This window comes from Mus caroli, unplaced genomic scaffold, assembly GCF_978045245.1.
Source record: "Mus caroli unplaced genomic scaffold, Mus_caroli_1 scaffold_1, whole genome shotgun sequence".
Taxonomy (NCBI): Eukaryota; Metazoa; Chordata; class Mammalia; order Rodentia; family Muridae; genus Mus; species Mus caroli.
In genome coordinates, this window is record NW_028227256.1 from 3914507 (window position 1) to 3934398 (window position 19892).

The 19892-nt window shown below is 38.6% G+C and overlaps 1 protein-coding gene across 5 annotated transcripts in view; it reads left to right on the plus strand.

Moving 5' to 3' along the window:
• Positions 1–19892, plus strand: part of St18 (ST18 C2H2C-type zinc finger transcription factor) — a 130925-nt gene that overhangs the window by 55851 nt on the left and 55182 nt on the right. For all 5 annotated transcript variants that reach the window (XM_021182120.2, XM_085835497.1, XM_021182282.2 and 2 more), the window contains 2 exons: positions 8998–9188; positions 16033–16818. In XM_021182120.2, the coding sequence (XP_021037779.1) occupies positions 8998–9188; positions 16033–16818 (977 nt within the window). The remainder of the gene's footprint in view (positions 1–8997; positions 9189–16032; positions 16819–19892) is intronic.

Genomic DNA, 19892 nt, shown 5'->3' on the forward strand with positions numbered 1-19892 from the left:
TAGGATGTACTCTGAAGGGGGTTGTGTGGCACTGTCCACATCCTCCACTTGCATCCATCTAAAAAGTAAAAAATGGTGGTATATTTTGCTACTACAATGTAGGCAATGGTACCAGCTTCTCATGGTGAAACCTCCACAATCATGAGTCACATTGAAATTTTCTCTCCTAAGCTGATTATAACAGACTTTTTGTTGCAGTAATATGAAGCTGACATACTATTTTAATCCACAAGTTTCTGGTTCTTCTTTTATTAAACATTTTTCCAAAGTATTTATCTTCACACATACTATGTATCCAGTGTAGAAAACTTAACTGGAAAATTTTATTTCTCTCTGATAAAAACTCTAGGAAGAGAGATTTTTTTCAATTTTATTCAATGCTATATCTTTATTAGTATCTCTCTATATATATTATTAAGTATCCTCTTATGACTATAAGCTGAGCTACAGTACTGCCCATATGCCTTAATATTGTTGGAAACTGTTGAGTTGTGTTTTTTCCAAGAATTATACAAAAGCCTCAGAAATCAACTGTACTAATTACTGGTTATTGTTCTAAGTATAGAATGGATTTGTTTTATAATTGTGGTGTGGAATGCAAATGGACTCATACATAGTTTCTCACTTTGGATAATTTGCACTGGATAATCAGACTGATGTACACACTGATAGCACATGGAAATATTTGCAAAACAAACCTCCCTGTAGTCATGCTAAGCTCTGTTCTGAGTCCATGAAGAATGACTTTCTTTTCTTGGATCAAAAAAAAAAAAAAAGAAAGAAAAGAAAAGAAAAGAAAAGAAAAGAAAAGAAAAGAAAAGAAAAGAAAAGAAAAGAAAGTTCTGCACCAGTAGCTCAACATACTTGTTTGTTATCCTTTAAGAAAAAGTTGAGGTTTATAATTGTAAGCCAAATAGGTTTTGTCAGTCGACTTTATTTCTAGGCTTCACAGGAAGCCTGACATTTGGAAAGCTTCCTGGGTCTTCCATGATTGGCTGTCTTCATTCACTGGTTTAAGTCTTGTCTGCTTATTAAATCACAGCACCAATACTGGGACGCTCAAAGCTTCATATATTTCCAGCTTCAAGGAACTGAACTCACCTCCACTTGGAGCTCAGTAAGCACTCTAAGCACCCGACCATCCCAGTCCCCAATGCATGTGCTGAGCTATTGCCTATTTTTTTTTAATTGCTAGCCTGTCTTTTCTTATTGGTAAGAATTATTTATATACTTTATAAGGCACGTGTTTCAAATACCTTCCCCTGCTCTGTGGTTTTCTTCATTCTTGTCTTTTGTAAAGTCTTCTGAGAAGTATAATGTATGGTAGGATGGGCAAAGAGAGCTGATCTCATTGGATCGTTCCCACCAGAGTGCACCATGGAAACTGGTTGAGACCCAGGGTTGGTCTAAATCCTAACTAATACCTTCTGACATCAGAAGTTTTACATTTAAATGTGACATAATTTACTAGTTTTGATCTTTAAATTTGTGTTTTAACTGGTTGTCAAACAGTTGTTTAACTGTTGCTTCCCCTAAGGTTATGAAAACGTTACCTCACACTTGTTACAGTATAAGTTTTAAACCCATAACCCTTCCAGAATTATTTTGGTATAGTAATCCACCAATATCCATAAGCCATGGAGAACGTCAACCTAGTTTGAGCTGTATTTTCCTCAGTTAAGAGATTCCCTATTTTCCCTTAGAGAAATGCCTCTTTACCATTCACACATCGAAGGTAACTGTTGCCATTATGTAAAGCATGGAACACTGCAGCACTGGCACTATAGTTCCTCAGTAGTTTGTTTTAATAACCAAGAAGGTGACTGAATGTCTAAGGGGTGTGGCTTAGTGTACATGGTACTCTGGGCCACAGTCAGAGCAGGATAGTACCAAATTCTATCCTGCATAAGAATGGCACAGTTTTAAACATGAATTATTTATTTCCAAAATTTTACCTAATATTTTTTGATTTGTGATTAATGGTGGACAAAGAAACTGAAAATTAAAAGCTGTACTAATGAGGAACAAGTACACATTGTGATGGAGAGGTATTTGGGGTTTTGTTTGTTTGCTTGTTTCAGATAAACATCTACTCTATTGAAGAAACAACTATTTCCCCAGTGACACATACCTTCATGATAAGGTAGTCATGGAGTGGGTCTGTCTCTGTCCCCTCAATTGGAACATCTACACGGCTCCCTCTGTCTGCATTTGTGTTTGCATTGATAAGGCCACAGCTAGAGAGTACCAAGTTGTATGACAAGACTTTGCAGCCAAGGTCATCAGTTCTCCAATTTTGTCTTTTGCACTTTTTCCAAAAAGTCATTGCTCTTCTTGGTTCTTTTTATTTCTGTAAATTGTAATTTATTTTTTCCGTTTCTTGTTGGAACTCTCTTGGTGCTTTGATGGGAATTATATTGATCTGGAAAATTAGGGAAAGACAGAATCTTTCTGTGCTGAATCTTTGCTCATGAATACTTTATAGACTTCCATTTACTTAGATCTTATGTGATCACAAAAAGGAGTTGGTTTCATGGCAGTTTTGCATCTTCTTTGTTAGATCTGTTCTTAGGTATTTTTCATGTTGCGGTACTATTCTAAATGTCCTCATTTATTATTAGTTTATAAATGTGTTGCTAACCTTTGAGTAGCAACCTCACTAACCTCACTATATTTACTTCTTTGTCATCAAATTCTCTTTGTAGAGTCATTTGGATTTTCTTCAGATACACTCCCAAGGCTGGGGAGATGGGTCCATGTGTAAAGTGCTTGCCTTCAATGTGAATATCTGAGTTAAAATCCCAGAAGCTACGCATGTAAAACCAAACACAACAGCATCTATAATCTTAGTGTCCCTATGTTGAAATGAGAGACAGAGAAAAGAGATTCCTTGGAAATTCATGGGCCCACTAGCCTCACATGTACAGTAGCAAGCAAGAGGCCCTGACTCTCAAATAAGCTGAAAGATAAGGGTTCATATTGCTGACCCACACATATTTGCTATAATTCATATGTGCTGATGCATGTGCAAGAACATACATATGCACATACATACAAATCTCTCTCTCCTCTATCTCTCTCGCTCTTAATACAGATCCATATTTCTTGGCCCTTTCCAATGTATTTATGGTGTTCTAACCAATTATAAGATATCCATAGGAATTCTTGCCCTGAATTTTCCATGAAAATGTTGAATGCAGAGTTTAATAATCTCCACCTATTTTTCTGTTTCATTCATCTGTGAGATCTCAAAACAAGTGCATTTCCGGATCTAAAATTTTAATTGGCTTATTATTTTCTGGCTTGCACTGAGAATCGATTACTATTGAAAACAGACTAAAAATCATAGGGTAAACCCAGAGTTCCCAGTGTGTTGTAATTTTTCTGGAGCCTGAATTTAACTTATAGAAATCATCCTTTGGTGATTTTCTTGTGAATGCTCTCTGTGTGGCTTGTGTGAGTGAGTTAACTCAGGTGTATGTGAGTTAACTCACGTATATGTCTCACAATTGTAATAGCAGCTCAAATTAGAATTTCAATTTGTAAATAGAGTCTTTTCTCAGGATTGTAATCCCAAAAGTTCTCATGGGTAAATACAGATCCTATGAATCAAACCCCCAAACTATGATGTTTAAAGTGTTTGGAGCATTAATTCCCCTGGGGGCTCTGGGTGTTTAAAGCAACAGTTTGATTGAATAGAACAATAAATGCAGAGCTGACTGTATTTTTCTCTTTCTTTCTCATCTGCTAGAAAAATATAGATAATAGAGCTCATTTATTTTCTTTACATTTCAGAGCTCTGCAGATGGGAAAACACAGCCCAGTGGAAATGATTTCTGGCAACCTTGAGAAGATATGTTAGCATTCTGTGGCATTTCTCTCCATGACATGTAAAGCATGGCTTTCCCTCATTGCAGTGTCACAGTGAAGTGTCACAATAAAGCCAAAATAGTGTGCCCTCAGGGAAAACTAGAAAGGGACCATTTTCCATGCACACACAAAGGGTAATATTTATTACAAAGCCTTTCATTTTAGCTCCAAATGCTGTCTGGGCTGTGAGTAGTTTGCAGTAGAGAAATGCACAGAATGTGAGATTTAAAGCAAATGTTATGTGTAAACCAAATTTATGTAAATGTAAATAAAAAGTAAAAAATCGAATGCTCTCATGGACATGTGTGCATTTAGTCTGCAGAGTGCTGGAAAATGCCTGCATCAGCTGGTGCTGGTTGAGCCCAAGGAACGCTGAATTGGGGGCCACACTACTCTGTCCTGACCTGGTTTGTCAGCACAGAAACTCTCTTTAGTCCTTAACATTTATAATATAGAAATTCTCCTCCCCATTTGCTAGATGGGAGATTTAATGTTTCAAAATATCCACCAGTTCATGGCATATTACAGAGCCAGGACTGCTGAATCTATTTCAGTACGCTCAATATCTGTACTTTTTTATAATTAAATTTGTTCTTCAATAGTTTCATCTCTCTCTCTCTCTCTCTCTCTCTCTCTCTCTCTCTCTCTCTCTCTGTGTGTGTGTGTGTGTGTGTGTGTGTGTTCTGATCACTCTTACTCTATCCTCCTATCTCTCCCTCCTACCTCTGTCATTCCAACTTTGCCTACAAGTCTCTTGTCTCTTCCACATCCACATCTTTTTGTTTTGTGACCCTCCAAGTTTAACCGGACCCATCCACCATGAGTATAGAGCTATCCAGTAGAGCCTGGTAGTCCCGTCTGTGGAAATACAACTGAAGACAATGATGTGCCCCTCCCCTACTGTCTATAAATAGCCAGTGATTTCACAATGATGGGTATGACCCTGTAAGTGACTATTGACAGGCCAGGCTTGTGCAGGACCAGTGTAGGCAAATTCATTTGTTGTGAGAACATTTTCCAATGGCTGTCATCCCCAGAAGGTAGTATTTCATAGCCATTCTTTTGATCCAGTTCTTGCATTCTTTCCATTCATATCTAGTAGAGTGTTCCCTGAACCCTGAGGTTGGGGCGGGGTACAGAAATGTCCTGTTTAGAAGTGAGTGCACACTGATTCTCAGCACTTTGAACAGCTGTGACTCTTTGTATTTGCCAGTGTCCAAAGAGAAGCATTTCTGATAGAAACTAAGAATAGTATTTGTCAGTGGACATAAGCATTATTTAGAAAGCATGAATTTGTACTTTTGATTTTAGAAACATGTACATACCTCTTCATCCTATACTCATAAAATTATTATTTTATCCAAATATTGAGCTTGATTTTCATCACCGTTGACAGCTATCTCGGAAGGGCCAAGCTACTTCTCCACTTTAGGTCATAATAAGATTTTACCTGTTTAAATATGTATTTTAACTTAACTTTGTTTATATGTGTATGTCTCTGTGAGTGTATGCACATGGGAAAGGAGTTGCCAGGGGAAACCAGAAGCAGGTCTCTCTGATCCCTTGGAGCTGGAATTATATGCAGAATTTATCCAAATCTGTTGTTCTGGCCTGGCAATATGGGAGATAAAAGAAGCCTTGAGACCCTGCACACTGGGTTTAGCTGTCAGTTCCACCAGTTAGTAGTTTTGCTTGTTTGTTGGTGGAATGCTACTTTCTTCATAAATGGGTAACCTTATATGATAATATTAAAAATGATACAGTCTGAAGAACTAGTCAGCATGTGTGCAGCCCCTATCTTTAAAGAAGGAAATTGTATTTCCAGGATGATTAGCCCTCACTAACTAGCCCCACAATGAAAGGCTTCTAGTGCCAACAAATCCCTAACCTCTATCACCTTCATCTTCTTAAATGTTATGATACCAATGCTATTTGACATGAAATTCACCTTTTTAACACATTTTAAATATGTGATATACATTGTTGACCTGAAGAAGTTATGTAACAGATCTCTGGAGTTTCTTCATTTTTGCTCAGTTAAATTTTTGTGTGTTTATAATTCCCCACTCCATCCTTCAGCATAATAGAAGCAATACTTCTTTATTTCTTGTTTATTCTTTGAAATTTTCACACATTTTAGTAATGGCATTTGATCACCCACATCTACCACTCCTCCTCTCAACCTCCTCCTGGTGCTCCCAACTTCAAGGCCTCACATTTTTGTTATTATTAATGACACCAACTCCTGTTAGTGGTTCCCAACTGTGTATAAGTAGGGCCTTGCATGCAATGTGGCATAACTACCTACTAGCAGCCATGTCCCCAAAGGAGAGTATCCCTTTCTCAGGAGCCATTAGGTTCTAATGGCTGCTCCCACGGGGTAAAATGCCTGTGGTACCTGCTCACATTCAAATTGGAATTTTGACTGGCTTAGTACTGTGCAGGTTTTGTGCAAAAAACTGTAACTGCTAGGCATCTATGTGTGCAACCGTCATGCCCTATCTAGAAGTCAGTATTTCACAGCTCTCCTCCTCATCCACCAGCTCTCACATTTGATTCATTCTTCAGTGATGCTCCCTAGACCTTGATTAGGTGAGGTTAATAATGATTCAGCCTCAGCTGAGCTCCCACAGTTACTTATAACCTGAACAAGGTTGAGTACTATAAGAATCCCTGGGTGTAATCAAATATTCAAAAGGGAGTTTGAAAGCCTAACTATTTAGTATAACAACAATAGTTTACACACTAGGTCCTGTGATCTCCTAATCATGAGATTTTGACCAAATTCATATTACTAGGCATGAAATTTGTCCTATAGATCAGACTCCATATCAAAACAGAAAGCGGTTCCTATAACATTAACACCACTATTGCAACACTGGGTATGTCTTGCCAGGCAGGGACTAGAACAGACCATTGATGCCTTTTCTCCCCCAGACGGTAGCATAGAATATTTTGACACTGTAAAAGCTAGCTAGTGGGAAATAATTCTGTGGTAAGTCAGGACCACCACTATTTCTTTAATTCTATGAGTTGAATGTTCTTATGCTACGCACTTATAAGGGAAATGATGCACATTTTCTCTGTGTATCTGTGACTTATTTTGCATTTGATAAATATGGAAATATGTCTTTCTTGTTTAAGGCTTAATTGTACATACTGTAATACATATATTGTCACTTCATCACTCCATGTAGATTGGGGTGTTTCCACATATTGGTCACTGTAAGTAGTGCTACTCTCAACATTCAAATAGTATCACAGCTCCTTAAAAATACAGCTATGATTGCTTCACCAATTCAACTTCTGGAGATTTCTGCAAAAGAACAAGTGAAGAGTCTATTAAAACTTCATTTTAATATTTTGGTTTGTCCTTTTCCCACTACCAAATTAAATCACACCAATTCTTAAAATCTATTTTCCATCTCTGCCTTTAATATCTGAATAGCATAAGAGCCTCTCCTACTTTCTACAAATTGTGCTGATTCCTGAGAAGGGCTGAGCAACTTGGCATGAATATTTTCTGAGATGTTTTGTGGAAGTTCATTTGATTTTGGAGCGTTGAAATTTTCTTGAACTCTCTTCACACATCTATTATCCCTTACCTCATCTTCACGTCTTTGCCCTGTCCCTCAAAGAGTGCTCTGTGTTAGGATGGTAGTGGATACAAGAGTAATATTGTCTGCTGTTGCCCATTCTCTTCACATCAGCATGGTGTAACGTGTGCTTTCTTCTCAGATCACCAACTTCTGTCCACATAGTTCTCCACCTTCTAGAGGTCCAGCAGTCTGACGCTGTTATTGCTATCTGGCCACCTTTCCTGGTCCTGCAGTTTCTTTACATGTTCACTTTAAATTTACGTTCATATGTATGAAAACCCATTAGTTTAGTTCAGAAAATTCACTCATTTCTTCCTATCTTGATGGTTTTCTCTAGTTTTCACCTTTTATGATATTTTTAAACTTCAGTTAAAAAGGAAGATTGTTTAAGAAGATCCTACCTTTTCTAAAAGGAAGATGGTTTAGAAAGATCTTTCTAGGTTCTTTTTTTCCTTTTTTTTTTTTCTGTTTCCTCCCTTGGAAGTTTTTGCAATTACTGTTAAATATTTAAGAATATGTATGTATCTGACTTTACAGACTAAATTTCCTGAACATGTCACCATCTTTGCATGGTGTTCATGTGAGACCTTCTGACTAGTTGCCACTATTACCAAGAATTGCTTTTGGTTTGTTTTTTGACCTGGAATCAATAAATTGCTTCTCTGCTTCCAGGATTCTTGGACCTTTTTCCATGTGAACCTCACTCATTTTTCTTCAAAGAGCATTTAAGAAGTATCTGTCATAGAGTCACTATTGAAATTCTATGATCTTCACAGATCTTGCCAGGAGAGTGTTTCTCTTAAGTTCACACAGTAAATCTCCATTAACTCTGAGTGAGGTGAATGTAGGAAATCTTTGTTGAAAGGGCCTCCCTTAGAAGGATTTCCAAATGGAGCCATCTGAGAACAGAAATAAGGATAGGCTGTTGGCCATTTTTTGTGAAATCCAATCTTATGTTTCCACCTTTTATTTGTTATGTGTGCCAAATGAGTGAAAAATCCAAAGGTACATTGCTATGTGACAACTTTTCACTTTTTTGTGTCACTGGATATGGGTTGAATATCCATAGCTTGTACCTTTGATAGTGGCTCTTTCAGTTAAATCAGTGCATAAGACCTATGGTGTCTCAAACCTGAGGTACAAGCATGGGAAAGTTAAGCAACTTTAGTGTCATCTCACTATTGGAGAACCTACATTTTTGTCATACTGGTACATTTGTTGTACCTAGTGGTGTAGTTTTTGCATTTCTGTTTCTTGAGGCTTGCAAACTGGTTTAAGTCTTGTTTTACCTCCTGTATATGTAATGAAGTGAAGCAGAGATTGGCATATGCTTACTCAGGAGTAATGGTGAGTGTTTAAATACTTCCGATGGACTGTAAAGTAGACTTCTGAGAGACTAATAGCATGAATGATAAACCCTATACTCCAGGTCCCAAGTTTCCAGGTGCCTTGAGTTAAAGTCAAACAGCAAGCAGCAATGAATGTTATTTTACTGTATTCTTAATCTGCTCTACTCTGCTTGCTCCAGGGTTCCGTATGATTGCTCTATGGCAAAGAAGAGGAGAGCTGAAGAGCAGGCATCGGGAGTGCCAGTTAACAAGAGGAAATCTCTGCTAATGAAACCCCGGCACTACAGCCCAGACATGGGCTGCAAGGAAAGTCCAGACAACAGGAACGAGGATGATGGCCTCCTAGAAACAAACGACCATGCCACTGCAGGTAGCAAAAGGCATGGTCCAAGCAGTATATACTTCTGTCACCAAACATCATTCTTAGGTCATGGAGAAGACATGGTTCCTATCACTGTTAAACTATATATTTGGGATTTAGATACAAAACCCCAACAATTATTTGAGTCAATATTCACTTATTAAGGCTCCATTTACTTTAACCAGATTCCATTTAGGGTCTATAGTTTCAGCCTGAATGTGCCCTGGACTCACTTCAAGTCATGATTAGGTTAAGGTTCTTTGGATAGATACTAGCCTTAAAGCTGAGGAGTCTGTCTGAGTAAATGTCTAAATCCAAAAAGAATGCTTCAAACTACAGAATGAATTTAAGCTTTACGATAACTCTTTAATAGTAACGATCAATGTAATGTTCACAAATGATATGTACACACACATTTATTGTCTATGTATACAGCTAAAACAGTAATACATAACTTTATCAATATGTTTAATATTATTTAGCTCCAAAATATAATAGTAATAACATGACTCAATGTAGGTGTTGTATGACCTTAATATTTTTATATACTTCAAATAATACTTAGAGCCATTGATTGTAGAGGTGACCTAAAGCTGTTATACTTGAGGCTTATTCAATGGAAGAACAATATAAAAAAGATACTGTTGTGCTTATAGTTCTAAAATCAGTAATTTAAGTTTATCTTTAATAATACATTAATTCAATGCTTTGCACACTCTTCAGGTGTCCTCTTTTGCATGAGTGAAATATAGTTACAACTTTAATAGCTTAGAGGTTGTTTCTTCTCAGTTCTCAATCCCTGGCAGTCACATCCAGGATTTGAAGTTTTGTTGACTGATTCACACATGATTAGTCTCATTAGTGTCAGACATGCAAAAATCTCAAAAACCTATGAAACCTTTAAGGTATAAGGCTTAACTCAAAGAAATTTGAATTAGATATGCACTTGTCCTGTTAAATATATACTTCTACTGAATGAGACTGTTTAGGTAAGCAACATACAGTAATAAATGTCTTATTCAAAACAAACAAATAAAAGGTACAAATATTTATAGATCATATTTTTACACATAGAATTCTAGAAATAACACTAAATATTATCTTTAAAGATGTAAAAACATATTGACTGAAGATAAGTTTCAGGTCACAGAATCTTCTTTATCTTGGCAAAGTATTGAAGATTCCATGGTCAAAACAATGTCTTCTGATTTGTTTTTAAGATTATTTCTTTTAAGTATATGATTTTAAGTCTCAGGGTTCATAGTTAAATTATAATCATCTTGAACTTTTATTAATTTCCGTGATCTGGCTACTTGAATGTGTTGAATCATGGACACAGCAGATGCAATCTGATCTTGGAGGAAGTTCTTAGAGCCAGTCCATGAAGACAAAGATATTTGCAAACCTCACACACACTGCTGTATCTATTTGATTATCATAAATACTTAGTATCAGTCAAGTGAATATATTGTTCAAATGTATTCGGTAAACTGTTCAGTCACAAGCACTTATAGACATTTATTTTCAGGTTTAAAAAGGCTAATGGTTGCATTTAATATTAGAGCTACTACTGATAGTGATGCTGAAATTACCATAGTGACTATTAATTTTCAGCTGCTTGTATATTTCAGACACATAAGTGATACCATTTAGTCCATTTTACAGTGTCATATTGCATGTAGAAATCTGGTCTTGGTGTTACAGTTGAAATCATTAGAGACCAAAGAGATTTAAATTTGAAGGTAACACAGTTTGCAGTCTGGGAAACAAAGAAGTACTTAATAGACAATCTAAAAGAACAAGTGAAATCACTCTCTGTTAATTGTGCTCTGTAAGTTCGGTCTCCCTTGCCTATCCTCCCCTCAGAATGCATGCTGGGAAGATTTTTTTCATAAGGTCCAAATGAAGTTGCAATTTCTAAAAGTGAGAGATCATAAATGTTCTTACCCCAGGTCAATAGAGAAAAAAATGAAGTTTCCTTTGGCTTTTGAGTAACTTTAAGCACAGAAGGAAGGTAGCCAGGCTCCATGCATCAGCAGTACACCTCATTGCAGTGCTCTTGATTCCAGGCCCCCCAGCTCTTTGCCTTCAGATGAGTGTGTCTAGTTGAATCTTCAGCTGTACAGCTCAGGTATTGAGGGTATAAAGTACTCATTAATGCTGGCTCTTGCATCCTGAAAGTGTTTTGTTCTTTATGGCTGTACACCACACTCTAACCTGACTCAAAAAAACTGCATGTGGTTACTAGTGTGGGTAGTTAGAGATCCCTGCACCCTGGAGACATGAACACCAGGAAACAAGACTAGCATAGACTCCTGGAACACACAGAAAATAAGAGTCATCATGGGTTCAGAGTGTACCCACTGTGGAGTTTCCAGCAGCATGGCCATATGCCTGGGACCTGGAAATGCCTCCCCAGACACAGAAGATTCTCGGAGCTAAAATCATGCTTTTAATATGTCACCCTCAGTAAAAAAGAAAGAAAGAAAGAAAGAAAGAAAGAAAGAAAGAAAGAAAGAAAGAAAGAAAGAAAGAAAGAAAGGAAGGAAGAAAGAAAGAAAGAACTCTGAACTTTAGAAGATCAGTTTATTCTTCTATGGCTTTTATCCCTGCCAAAAGTTCATATTCAAAAGTTCTAATAAATGAATTTGCCTGTAGTGCTCTTTGATTATAGAAGCAGAAATGAACCCAGTGATCATAAAAAAATAGCTATGCTAAGGAGTTTATTATAAAATAGTGAAATTTTCAGAAGAATATTAAAGTTGTTTTGATTCGGAGTAAAGATACATGATAGATAGATAGATAGATAGATGTGAGAAACCATTAAATACATATAGAATTAGTAATCATCTATCATGGAAACCTTGTTTTATAATCAGGAAATAAGTGTGAGTTGCTATATACCAGTCAAAAGCCTATTTTAGGGGCTGCTTGCCCCCTCCTCTCTCTCTTACTCCTGCTTCTCTCTCTTGCCTCTTGCCCCTTTGCTCTCCCTCACTCCCCATTCCCCTCACTCCACATGGTCATGGCTGGACTCTACTTCTCTACTCTCTTTTTCTCTCTGCTTCTACTACTCTCTTAACTCCCCTCCCCATGCCCTAAATAAACTCTATTCTATACCAAAAAAAAAAGCCTATTTTTTTTATCTGCATACAAAGTTTCCAACTTAATCTCCTGCCAAACCACAATGCTTGGAAGTTCACATTGGACACTGAGACTTAGGTCATTTCTGAAACTATCAACCTATGCCCTTCTGGGGGTTGACCCAAAAATTCCCATCGTTGTGATATTAGCAAAGTTAAGGCCTGCTTGTATGAGTTTTGCATTGTTTGTATTTCCATATTTTGACCAATAACTTAAGGATCATTGTTCTTTCCAGCCCAAAATAACTTGATGTTCCAATAGATTTATTATGAAAAAAAAAAAACCCTCAATTTAGAAAAGTACTCTATTACTATTCTTCGTACTTTCTCCTAAGAATAGCTATGTTACATGAGTCATCTCTTAAGGCATTTCTAGGCTTCAGGATACTTGTATTATGTAATAGAAACAAAGAAACAAATTTCAAGCCATGTAGCCCTTGGTCTGGTCTTAGCCTTCTACTGAATACCTGTGTAGTCTTGAGCAAGCCATGACAGACATGAAACTGCAGTTTCTCTGTGAGATGGACTGGGAAGCAACTTGTAGATTGGGAAATAGGAAATGGAGCACTGTGCTAGACACATAAGTTCATTGTTCTAGGAATGGGCGCTGGATCATCTAAGTCACTGGCCCATCCTCATTCTGAAATGAAAACCCAGGCACCAGAGATCAAAAGGTTTCTAGGGTCATGCAAGCAGATGCTGCCTAGCTAGTGGCAGACACGGTTGTGCTGCAGTCCTCTATGGCTTATATAGTCACCTTGCAGGGCTTTCTTCTCTGTGACCTCTGAAGTTTCTTAGGAATGACTTCTAGTGATGAAAGCAGGCCAATATTATTCATGTTAAGGAGGCTAGTAGTCCTCTGATGTTAGAGCCTTTAAAAATAGCATCTGCAAAAGATGGCCTAGTCGGCCATCACTGGAAAGAGAGGCCCATTGGACTTGCCAACTTTATATGCCCCAGTACAGGGGAATGCCAGGGCCAAGGGGTGGGGGTGGGTGGGTGGGGGACTGGGGGGGGAGTGTATTGGGGACTTTTTGGATAGCATTGGAAATGTAATTGAGGAAAATACCTAATTAAAAAAAATAAAAATAAAAATAGCATCTGAGGAAGGAAAGGAAAACCATCCCTTACTGAATGCCTGTCGTATGTTCCTATGATCTCTGTAGTAAATTCACAGACTGTGCGGGTGTCCCCAATTGCAAATAGAGACCTCAAACTCAGGCAGGCTTAACAGCCTGACCAGCAAGCATAAAAACTAACAACAGAGCTTAAGCTTCAACCCTCTGTGACAGACCATACTACTCCTCAGGAAAATAATATTGCAGAGTAGGGAAAACAAGGGGACCATGACAGATCTGGGAGAAGCCAGTACCTTGTCACAGATCTGTCATGTTTAAATGTTAACTTAAGGGATTTTTCTCATGCCCACAGTAGAAACTGGAAAGGGTTTTCAGAACAGGGAAAGTTGGTTTGTGGCTCATCCATACCCCTAGAAACCAATGTGTGTGACACATGTAAGCACCCCTAGTTGTGAGGCTTCTCTCTTCCTGAAGAATAATTAATAAATATTTTCTCTTAGCATATAAGAAACAGTTGAACCAAACAATGATGTAAACTGGAAATGACCCAAAATGCAAGCCGTTGGCAGTCACTCAGTGAAGTGCATTGTCGTGCACATGTGCAAGTTGGTCTCCCCGCCTCTCGGGTGATCTGCACTTAATAGGAATATTTTAAACTATGTAGCTAAGCAACAGAGGTAATTGTTGCTTTCTAGAGCTTTTGTTAGCACTCTAACACAGCCCAAATATGCATAATTAGGTATAATGTCTATAAATCATTATTGTACACATGTGGGTAGTTAAGTGGAGTGAGAGAATAGTTCAATGAATTGAGCATATTCACTGAAAATGCTTTTTATTTGTTTTCTGTAGTTCATAATACTTTAAAATTATCATAACCCTTTACACTTTCTCTTAATAGCCAACTGTGATATTGAGAAAAACTTCATTTGCATTTTAGACTATGTTTACTATATTATTTAAAGCTGGAGTTACTCTGATATGGATTCAGTAGAGGATAGGCCCATCCTATCAACGTTATGTGCTTGTTTATCCAGCCTCTTTTCTAGGAACTGAAATGTTAAATTTTTCAGTTTGTGTTGAATAGATCCCAACAAAAGACTGCACCCTATAATCAGCATTATTTACAGGGACTAGTGTTGTGACTGAATTCTTCTCTGCATCCAAAAATGCTTTTAGTTACTATGGCAATATTTACTTGATCCTGGCAGTCCAGTGTTGATTTAGGGAGATAATTACCAGAAAGGAAGATGATGGAGATGTATTTTTGAGTGTCCTTGTCAGAGACAATGTTTATTAAAAAAAAAAAAATTGAATGAGACAAAAAAAAATGCACATTGTCTCCCAGGCAAATGCTCTCTGTCACAGCTTTATGCTGAATGCTGTACTTTCTTCCCTCCAAAGATGTTTATTAACAAAGAATGTGCTTCACTTGGTGTCCTTAACAGTCTGCAAGGAGGCTTATCAGCTTATGCTGCCCATCCCCCACTTGCCTTTGAAATTCAGAAATGGTTGTCTTTTTGTTTGATTGTTTTTGTTCTGGTTGGTGTCAGCGGACTCTTGGTGGGCTGGTTGGTAGATCTCCAAGTCTGGTGGACACTGAGAATACACATGCTCAGTTGGATTAACTAAAGTTGTGGCAGCTTTAGTGAACTGACATACATACAGACATACATGCATACATGCATGCATGCATACATACATACATACATACATACATACATACATACATACAAGACACGTAAAGGAGTGGTACTGGGCACTTAGAGGTCTGTTCTTGGTTACAGTACCCAAGCTGTTCACATTTTACATCCTCAAACCACCTCTATTGTTCCTCTCCTTTACTTTATAACACAAATACATGCACATGTAAGACAAGAAAATGTATTTCTATTTAAAATATCTAAGCCTGATGATTATCACATTATCCCTAAATGCTGCATTTAATGTGACACTGAAGACTAAGTGGGAAGACTTGAGAGCTTCAGTATCTCTGTCACAACTTCTATGTAGAGCTGTTTGTATCTTACTTAACATTGCATAAAAGCTGAGAATATTCTCTATAGAGAAGTTAATTCAGATGATGCAGACAGTGTGTAGAATTCATATTCAAGTTCCTCCTGGTTGCTAAGATGTAGGAATGTAAGAGGGTATAACAGCAGGAACCTCTTTGTGGTACTATGTTGTCAGAGTTCCAACTTCTGTCATGACAGTACTCTAAAAGGACTCAGCTCTTCATTTGCAGATGATACAGAAGCACTATGCTTATTTTATTCCACAGTATTTATTTTTTCTTATCATGATTTATAAAATTAATAGATACTAACATTATGTTGGTATAGCAGTATCCATATACTTACATATGCAGGCATATATATGTGTATGTGTGTGTGTGTGTGTGTACAGGTATATGAATTGTTATGCGAGCTCCTTAAAATATTTTTGGCTTCTTGGTTAGTGATCTACTTTTTAGAGGTAGTATCTCACATGAGGTCCTGACTAGCCTGTAGCTTGATAGCCTCCTGCCTCCGTTTCCTAAGTATTAGGATTATGAGCCTATGCCACTATGCCTTGGTCCTTTAAATGTTTTTATTCTGTTTTCTTTTCAATGTCTGTCTTCTTTTTTCATAGATGGAATCATGGTAAAATCCATGGATGAAACTCTTCATTTACCTGCACAAGACAGCTCACTCCAGAAGAAAGACCAATACACATGTTATCCAGAGCTCATGGTCAAATCTCTGATGCACTTAGGCAAATTTGAAGAAAGTGAGTCTGTGCAGACCACATGTGAGAACTTAAATGGCAGCGGTATCCAGTCTTTAAAAGCAGAGAGTGATGAAGCACGTGAATGTTTTATGGTTCATTCCGACAATGGAAGAGATAAAGTCCATCATTCCCAGCCACCTTTCTGCTCTTCTGGTGACAGTGAAAGTGACTCTGACAGTGCAGAGAATGGGTGGGGCAATGGCTCCAACTCATCAGAAGACACTGACACTCACAAAGGCCCCAAACACAAGCTGACATACAATAGAAAGGACCTGTTGGAAGTTCCTGAGATAAAAGCTGAAGATGACAAGTTTATCCCTTGTGAGAACAGGTGTGATTCTGACACAGATGGGAGAGACCCACAGACCTCTCATATGGAACCCTTGGTTGTGAAAGCCCAGCCTTCCTTCCCAGAGGTTGCAGAGGGTGAGGGCCTAGCCACAGTAACAGAAGAGCCTGCTGAGGTGGAGAAAGCAAAGGGGAACCTGAGTTTGCTGGAACAGGCTATTGCTCTACAGGCTGAACGAGGTTCTGTCTTCCATCACACTTATAAGGAGCTGGACCGATTTTTCCTGGACCACCTGGCAAGGGAACGGAGGCAACCTAGGGTTACTGATGCCAATGGAAGACAAATCTTTACTAATAAACGTAAGCACGTTGTTATATTCATCACAGGTATAGTTGGTTTACAGTTTGAAAATGTTAAATGTGCTTATTCTTTCTAGATTAGCGTTTTGACAACTTAATGTAATTTAAAAATAAATTCATAATCATGAGACAGACGATTCCTTCCTTTGCAGCCAGTCTTTCGGTTGCTGTCAGGTCTGTGGATGCGGTGGTATCTTAATACCTGAAAGACATGCATCCCATCTGATTTTCTCATTGAATTAACTCTTTAGAATCTCATTGTACCTTTTAACAGTGCTTGACTGAACATTTTTACATGATTTTAATGTATTTTATTAGACAAATCATTCTACCCCTTGTTCTGGGCTTAGGGGTTGCTTGAAAGCTTCAAAACCAAGAATCAGTCACTTGTAAGACAGGTAGGATGTGATAAGCCTCCTTAGGATAAAACTGGGGGTTCATACACTTGTAAGATGATGTTTTTTCTAGTTCGTCAGTGAGAGCACACAGATACCTGGGTCAAACTTAAACTTACAGAGAGAATGTGCTTAGAGAAGACCTTCAATTGGTCTAACAGCATTAGGGGAATGATTCATCAGGGGAATGATAGATCTTCCCTGATGGAGAACTATGCCTGTTCTCCTACACAAAGCCTATACCATTGGTGAGTGATATTCCCAGTAGTCCAGTGGTGCCCAGAGAACATGTTTATCATGGGTATGTTCAGGGTCCAGTCAGATTCAAACCTGCAAAGATTGTTTTTCATTTCAGCAAAATTTTCTGGAGATTGTTGGGTCTCCTGAAATCTGGTAACCACAGAATCGGGGAAAGATACAAGGGAATGCTGTGGTCATAGGTCTTGAGGGCTTAGAGGACTGGGATCTGCTTCATTAGAAGTTCTGATTGGGGAAAGTGATCCAGAAGTTAATTGTTTGGTGATTTTAAGTCCATGTTGATACTTACCTTCCATTTAGCAAATACTGCCTTCCAACTCTGGGAAAACAGACTAAGTATAATAAGGATGCTGCTGCTGCTGCTGCTGCTGCTGCTGCTGCAACATCCTTCAAGGGTTCGATTGGGAGCAAATGTGTCACTAGAGACAGGACATAGTTTATAGCTCTGTGCACTTCTATCAGTTCATAGTATAGTTGTTAATTTTTTCATTATTTACCTTTTTTAAAAAAAAAGATAAACTACAAAATCTGAAAAAGATGACATTCACTCTAAGTCATATTTTATTGGTTTTAAGATCAATAAAATACTATCCCCCCACCTTCCCACCCCCCAGTTAACATCCTGGAAATCTGAAGGGTATGCAACAATTTTGCCTTCAATAGTTTTTCTTCTTAAAACACATACAAAATGATGTTTCAACTTGCTATGGGTGATGTTTTACAGGAAGTATTACTCCATGTTTGTAGAAAGTTTATTTTAACTTTAAGTGCTTGATGACATTTTGGTTATTTTATAAGGTTTTAAAAATCATCTTTGTTTCCAAAATTAATAACACAACAGGGTGTGTATATCAACCCTTGGCAACTAAGTGGTTTGGGGCACTACTGGGGGCACTGAAAGAACTAACAGGATGGCCTATGGCACAGGCCTGGTATTGCTTTAGGGATCAAAGTCCCTGGAAGGTGAGAAGGCTCAGCTGAGGCAAATATGCAAGGTGTGATTCATGTTGCTGTGTGTGCATGGGTGTTGGCACCTGCAGAGCTCCCACTTTGCATTCACACACCCACTCAAAGCTCCTAGACCCAGATGCCTGGGGGCATTCTTCTTTGACCTGCATTCTGTATCTACAGTTGACCATTCAGGCCATCATTTGCTATCTCCCCTAAAATGCTCTTCTGATTTGTGCGATGCCTTAGTCATAGACTTCTCTGTGAAGGACCAGACATTAGGATTTTAGCTTGCTGTTCTACTCAAGTCTACAGCAGAGCTAGCAGTGCTACAGCAAGTTTGTTAAACTCTGCCACTGAACATTTGGAGATGAGGCTGCAATGTAAGCACTGTGTTGCCCATCATGTGGCACTTGTCAAGTAAGAGGAGCAATAGGAACAATGGGACAAGTCCGCCTGGTGTGAAGGAGGATGGTCCCAGGCAACCAGGATATAGTAGACCCAGAGTATGAAGTCCCCTCATTGTGTAGTGCTATACAAAGAAAATGAAAGAAGAGGCGGGCTGTGAAGCTGCCCTGAGCCTGTGCTCTGGTTTCTTATCATGCAAACAGGTTCTGCCCTCCAGAGCATTTCATCTGCAGCTTTGTTTTGGGAGGCCCAGGAGAGAGCTACAGACAAAGGTGCATGGTGGACTGTCAGTGGGCCCCACCTGGGCAGGTGCCAGCCCTGTTATCTCCAACACCCTTTCTGGCTTCCCTCAGACACACAGTGTGCTGAGGAGGGGAAGTGCTCAGCGCCAACCCTGTCAGTGCTTAGAAATGTGGTGTCACGTGGACAAGAGCCAAGAGTGGAAGCACATCAAAACAGACACTGTAGTCTTCTCTTCACTGTGACTGACTCTTTACAATGCTATCAAGCCTCTCAGTTCACTTCCACCAAACTTCAAAGATTTTGACCAGTGGCATATAGGTTTTACATGCCCAAAATGGACTTGAAACTTGGCAATATATTTTTATTTAGTAAAACTTGTATTGCAGAGTTATAGAACATCATAGCCTTAATATTTTTTTCTCTCACAGAGTACAGAAAAGAACATCCCCCACATCAATTGTTTTAGCTAAATCTTTTCTTTAGTTAACTATGCTGTTTCAGGGGCATCCTGGTCTTTGCAGCAATCTGCTTTCAGCCTCCTGAACTATCAATGCTAGCTGCAACTTGGAGGATGCTCAGCCCCTCCTTCTTTACTGAACCCATGTCCCCACGTAATTGGATTACACACAGCCTGCTGTGCCCCATCTGTCTAGGACTACTTGTAATCCAACAACTGGAGTGACTTGGTATCACAGAGACATGTCTTCTCATGCAGTGTAGTGTCATGGAGATGTCTGACACATCCCATGTCAATGGCCTACTCTGGGTGGTTCCTTTAGAGCAGGAGGGTGTGGACCCTCCATCCCCACATGACAGTGCCTT